Source organism: Otolemur garnettii, unplaced genomic scaffold, assembly GCF_000181295.1.
Source record: "Otolemur garnettii isolate 467f Iridium unplaced genomic scaffold, OtoGar3 scaffold00022, whole genome shotgun sequence".
Lineage (NCBI taxonomy): Eukaryota > Metazoa > Chordata > Mammalia > Primates > Galagidae > Otolemur > Otolemur garnettii.
The window spans coordinates 19,634,961-19,641,716 of record NW_003852417.1 but is presented as its reverse complement, the minus strand read 5'-3'; the positions used below and the strand labels follow the sequence as shown (position 1 = coordinate 19,641,716).

At 34.5% G+C, this 6,756-nt stretch overlaps 1 protein-coding gene and 1 pseudogene across 2 annotated transcripts in view; one reads left to right on the top strand and one right to left on the bottom strand.

Annotated features, from left to right (window-relative positions):
* The window catches only part of PPP1CB (protein phosphatase 1 catalytic subunit beta), a 44,206-nt gene that overhangs the window by 14,244 nt on the left and 23,206 nt on the right, over positions 1-6,756 (bottom strand). Inside the window, exons 3-5 of the mRNA XM_023511836.1 lie at positions 6,469-6,600; positions 4,516-4,746; positions 1,812-1,916 (exon numbers count right to left, since the gene is read on the bottom strand). Of these exons, the coding sequence (XP_023367604.1) occupies positions 1,812-1,916; positions 4,516-4,746; positions 6,469-6,600 (468 nt within the window). The remainder of the gene's footprint in view (positions 1-1,811; positions 1,917-4,515; positions 4,747-6,468; positions 6,601-6,756) is intronic.
* LOC100961204 lies at positions 3,026-3,572 on the top strand (annotated as a pseudogene). Its single transcript, XR_153363.3, has one exon. The product of XR_153363.3 is annotated as a 60S ribosomal protein L27 pseudogene (transcript).

Here is a 6,756-nt window from a genome sequence, read left to right as displayed (position 1 = left end):
AAAAAAAAAAAAGAGAGAGAGAGAAGAGAAACTAGATGGGCATTGTGGCAGGCGCCTACAGTCCCAGTTACTCAGGAGGCTGAGACAAGAGAATTGCTTGAGCCCAAGAGTTTGAGCTACAGCACTCTACCCACAGCACAGAGTGAGACTCTGTCTCAAAAAAAAGATAAAAAAGATAAAAGCATTCCTTTTAATGTTATCTTAAAGGTTAACATATTGGGTGGTTATGAATCCCCCTGATAAAATACAGTATTATGATTATATCATCATCTCCCTTTTTCCCTATCAGGGAAATCAAATTCCACCATTCTTTCCAATCATTCCATGCCCTTCACAGGAACATACTTAAGTGCAATGCAAGCCTTCCTACTACTTGTGTCACTTCTTCCCACCCTAACCTTAAACATCTGACCTTCCAAACTAAAATGTCTCCATTGTTCCCCTAAGACTTTCTCCCCCACCCCACTCCAACATGTTCATCATCTTCATGAAGGTATAAATGACTGATGAGAAGGATGAGTAAGAAAAAGCACATAAAAAATACTCTGCAATCATTAAAGTGGTACATAAACATTAGCTGTTATTTCTTGTAGGCAATCTAAGTAACATCACAAGGAATGAATCTAAACATTCACGTTCACACTGCTACATTTCTATCTTTAGCTATACTAATGTGCAAGAACTACAATTCCTTCTACTGGAAAACATGTTTCAATTAATATAGGAAATTATGTTCTGCCAGAAAATAAACTATTTACTACCTCAGCCCAGGCAACTGCATCTATCTTTTCAGTGTTTTCCTACTTTAATTCTTCTTACATATTGATGAAAAACTAATTTTCTTACACTATTTTCATTAATTACTTCCCTGTACAAAGACCCAACGTGGTTAAATCATTCAACAAACTCCTATGTTCAATAATCAAATGGCTATTGTCTGATCCCAACATTCTCCAATGTGTGCTTGACATTATAGTTGGACCAGTCTTTGCACATTTCCTAAACCAGAGAGACAATATATAGAGACTGTCTTAAGTCCTTTTCACTCCTCCAAAGTCTATCTGTTCTTTAAATTCCATGTCTTGGCACATATTTGCCCAGTAATTCTTTCCATTTTATGACTTATAATAATTACTGTCTTGTAAGTATTACCTTAGAAGTATCTATGTTCCTTTTATTACTTAATTAGCTATTTCACAAATATAATTTATCAATAAGTTTATATATTTTTCAGATGACTAGATAATACACCATATTTTCGTGGCATCCAGTCAAGTGCTAGACACATTAATTTTTTAAATGTACTTTTAGATATTTATAAATTTATAAGTTTTATAAATTTAGAAATTTATAAGTCATATATAGAATAATTTAACATGCTACCAAAAAATTCTTCTTAGCACTAAAGGAGACACATTGTATGAAGCCTAGAACTTTTGATTATGTGTGAAAACTGAACTCAATTATATTTAGATTCTGATGAAAGGCACTGAATATAAGCAGGAAAATGATCCTCTCATTTTTACTGATAGCAGCAGGATCTTTCTGTCAAAACTAGAGGCAAAGGAAAGATACTTTTCCAAACAAAACTCTAGTTATCTTCTTTATATGTGAAACTCTAAAATCAAGCGTTACATTTTCATTCACAAATAATTATTAGAAGATGTTTTAGCCATGTTTAAAACAGTTTTAATCACTTAAGTGTTCACACAAACACTGCTTTATTTCTCCATAGCAACTTCATTAGTATAGATCTCTTCTGAATATAAGAACAATAAAAAAAACTCATGAACACAAATTTACTAGTCTACCTCCATGACAACAGAAGATCTTCTCATCCACAATGGCGGCTATAGGCAGACAGTTAAAACAATCAGTGAAGGTCTTCCACAATTTAATATTAAACCTTCGTTTGCCTATAAAAGGAAAAAGCAGATAAAACAAAAAATCTGAAACTGTTCTCTCATTAGTTATCTTAAAGATATGAATGATTTCAATTTTCTTCTTTATGCACATTTAGCACTTTGCTTTTCTATGATGTACAAAGTGTTATTTGTATACTTTTATAAAGGTAATAAATACAATAAACACTCAGTGCCTTCAGTTACAAACACTTCAAAGACTGCGGTAGTGTTTTATGAAATAAACAATTTTTGTCTTTTAAGATTACTGTACTATAACAATTTTGAAATAGGCCATTAGTTCATTTCTTCCCCCTTCAATATGTGCACAAATACCTAGCCAAATAAGTAAGCTGGAATGAAAGGGTGCCTCTGGAGACTATCCCTTTTAACTCTAATGCACTGAGTAACATAGTATAAACTTATTTCCAAGAAAGGAAAATTTCTAACTGTTTAATTGTATCCATTTTTGAGGGCATTACCAATTAGCATTAATAGCAAGTAAAAATAGAACACAAAAGCTGTAATTTTCCCATAGCCTAGCATAAACAACTAAGACACAGATAGCTTCACGTGTCTGTTCATTTTTTTAGAGTTAACATGATTTTCCTTAATATGGCAATAGGGTCCAACTAAGTCAGTGAAGGCATAACAGACACAAGTACTAATTTTGCTATGTTGCCTCTTGATGAAAATAATAATACAAACTGCTCTTGCATACATTGTTTCATGTGATGTCATGTCTAGCCTCAAGGATAGTTGTGCCCATCTTTAAGAATACACTTTTATTTCTGATATAGCTTTAGGAAGATTGTTAGTCTGATGTACTCCAACCCACTTCCTCTATACTGGTCTGATTAAACAATTCAAACCACATACTACATCTCAGAAAATAAAAGTGCAATATAAAATCAAATTGTGTGTATAGAATCATTCCCATTAGAACATAGCCCCATAGAGGGATCATCTGTACCACATATGGATTCATTCAGTGTTTAGAATAGTGCCCGACACATAAAACCATCTTCAAACATTCATCAAATCATTACATGAATCAAGAAGATGTAAGTTTGAACAGGATTCTGCCATATTTAAGGGTAGGGGAAAAAGTAAAAGTAGATTCTAAAGGGGAATTCTGCAATAAAGAATAAATTCAGGTGGTATCTCGCAGTGGGTCCTCCAATCCACCACCATCTGCATTCTGGGGATCGAGGGCCAGGGCAGCACCGGAAATGGGCAAATTCATGAAACCTGGGAAAGTGGTGCTGGTCCTGGCTGGACGCTACTCTGGACACAAAGCTGTCATCGTGAAGAACATTGATGATGGCACCTCAGATTGCCACTACAGCCATGCTCTGGTGGCTGGAACTGCAAAGTGACAGCTGCCATGCACAAGAAGACTGCCAAGCGATCAAAGATCAAGTCTTTTGTAAAAGTTTATAACTACAGTCACCTCATGTCCACAAGGTACTCTGTAGATATTCCCTTGGACAAAACTGTCATCAACAAGGATGTCTTCAGAGACCCTGCTCTTAAATGCAAGGCCTGATGGGAGGCCAAGGTCAAATTTGAAAAGAGGTACAAGATGGGCAAGAATAAGTAGTTCTTCCAGAAACTGCGGTTTTAGGTGTTTTTGTTTTAGTCACTAAAAATATTTTAAAAAAGAAAAATAAAAAGAATAAATTCAATTTGAAAATCACTATAATTGATTCTAAATTATAACTGACTGAACATATGCTCACACCCATACTTGATCTAACAAAAAAGACCAAATTCAAATGTAGTAGGCTAATTTAGTAATAATTAGAAATACTACTACACAACAGCTAATCAGTGATTTCCTATTGGTGATAAATAGTAGAATAAAATAAAGAGCTACCAGAGTATTCAGTATCCTTATTTCTCCAGATTTGAAGTCAGATACAGATTAAGATTAAAATTCCAATAGACGTCGGTTTTTAAATAGTTTCACAGAACTACTCAGTAATTCTTGTGGCATAGAGCTAATAAGAAATCTGTCATGGCACCGGCCACATACACTGAGGCTGGCAGGTTTGAACCTAGCCCAGGCCAGCTATGACAACTGCAACAAAAAAATAGCCGGGTGCTGTGGTGGGCACCCGTAGTCCCAGCTACTTGGGAGGCTGAGGCAAGAGAATTGCTTAACCCCGAGAGTTTGAGGTTGCTGTGACCTGGGACACCATGGCACTCTACCCAGGGCAATAGCTTGAGACTCTGTCTCAAAAAAACAAGAACCTCTGTCATATGACAAGAACACTAAAAGTTAAAATCTTAATGGATACTAGAAACACAGAAGCCACTGTTTATAAAGACCTCTATTTTACTTGGATATTTCACTAGGTAAACTAATTAATAAAGGAACTCTTTGGTCCAATAAGCTGCAATCAATCTTAAACAACATAATCGAGACGACCAAGGAAACAATTCAATCAGTAATAAGTTTCTCAGTTTCAGCTTCCTTTTCCTGGCCCTATGCTTGATAGATTATATTTTGATAAAAAAAAAAAAAGAAGGAAATGAAAGAACTCGTTTGAACCAGAAAATCAGAAAATGTTTCCATTAATTACTTTTCTTAGTTTTTATTTTTACTTACATTCATCATAGAATCCATAAATGCGATTGATGCTAGCACATTCATGGTTTCCTCTTAAGAGAAAGAAGTTCTCTGGATATTTAATTTTATAAGCCAATAGCAAACAAATGGTTTCCAAAGACTGCTTTCCTCTGTCCACATAATCTCCTAAGAAAAGATAGTTGGCTTCTGGTGGAAAACCTCCATATTCAAATAATCTCAGTAAATCTGTATACTGTCCATGAATATCTCCTAAAAATAGAAAAAATCAGGTTTAGAAAAATTGGTGACTGTTGCAAGCAACTTCTATGAAATGGTTCCCAATGTTTCCCCATGAAAACCATTACTCTTGAGTGAGGGCTATAGCTAGTGACTTGCTTCTAACAAATAAGATACAGTAAAAGAGGGGTGGGCAGTCACTTCCAAGATTAGATTACACAAAATAATAGCTTCTATCTTGCTTGTACTCTCTCACCTTCCATGCTCACTGATGAAACGAGCTGTCTTACGAAGAAGCCCATGTAGCGCAGAACTGAGGGAGGCCTCTGGCCAACAGCTAATTTGGAATTGAGGCCCTGAGTCCATGAAGCCCATAAGGAACTGACTCCTTTCACAGCTGAACCTTCAGATGACTGCAGTCCCAGAACACACCTTGCTTGGAGCCTTGTGTGAGAGACCCAGAACCAGAAGACCTGCTAAGCTGCATACCCAAATTCCTGACCCATAGAAACTGTGAGATGGTAAATTAATATTGTTGTAAGTCACAAAGTTTTGGGGTAATTTGTTATACAACAACAGGCAACTAATAGTTACTCTTAATTATCTGGTAGTTTAACTTAGTTCATACTTTTTTATGCCAAACACCGAGACACATAGTAAGAACTTAGAAATACATAGTAGACGACTTCTATTATCTTCAAGTTATTTCTATAATATAGCATTTTAAAGAATATCTCAAATCATTTTAAGGTCAACTACAAATAATCTTAACTACATGTGCCACATTTAAATTCATAGAGGGGACTGATTTTTGTCCCTCCAAATTCCAACTATCACTTCTTAATTAAAGGAGGGATACTCAAAGTACTTAGAGAGCACACTGATCTTCTGCAAGTTACATGGTATAAATGTGCTTCACTAACAAACATGCAGGAGAAAAAAAATTTGCATATGGCAAACTATCCTGTTTGAGCAAAAGCTGATGCTAAATCCACAAAAGCTATGTCATCAACACTAATAACCAACACAAAGAACATAAGCATTATCAAACTAAAAGCTAGCTAGTGTGTTACATTATTTACATTGTTTCTTCATGTTATAAAAACTACTTTCCTTGCAACAATTTTTCTAGTTATAACACTTAAGGTCGTAAGTTTTTGCTTTTGGCCAAAAGCCACTATAAGACTTAAAAGAATAAATACAAGTTATAAAATAATATAATCTTCAAAATAAATTTAACCTATCACAACAAAGTTAAAAGACCATTGCCATACTGACCCCTAAAATTCTATAACTGTTCTAACCAATACTGGTTAGTAAAATGCCCATTTCTCTATATTCCTGGCAACACTAAATATCAATCTTTGACATTTTTTCATAATCTGATTAGTATTGGGGACTTGCTTTAAATTGCATTTCACTAATTACCAGTGAGGCTAAGAAGTTTATGTTTATCAGCCATTAAGATCCATCTCTTTCTATTTTTTATTTTTATATTATTTTGTCTTTTTCTTATTTCTAAGAACTCTTCATGTATTACGAATAGCAATTTTTTAATCTATTGCACATGCAGCAAATATCTTGTCTATAACATTTTTATGAAAGTTTCAATTTTTACTTAATTTTATTTAATAAAATCTATTGATCTCTTTTATACAAAATCTTCAAAAATGTTTTCTCTAATCATCCTTAATTAATCACGGGAGCAAAAACATGATTCAAACGAGTTGTTTCCATCACTATCCATTTACGTACCACAAATTTTCAGTGGTGCTTCCAATTCCAAAAGAATAGGCTGGCTGAGAAAGATCTCCCGAGACTTGATACATAAGCCCCGAACTTCTGCTTCAGTCATCTGCACAATCTTTCCTGGACGACATCCTCGTACTGACAGATAGACAGACAGAGATAGATCAATAAATAAACAAAACAGTTTCCTAAAACTTATTAATAAAGTAATAACCCTTTCAAAAGAGTCATGTCCTTATATTTAGTCCTCTATAAATATATAAAGTTATCCTACAATTTTTGGCTTCTGTGTGT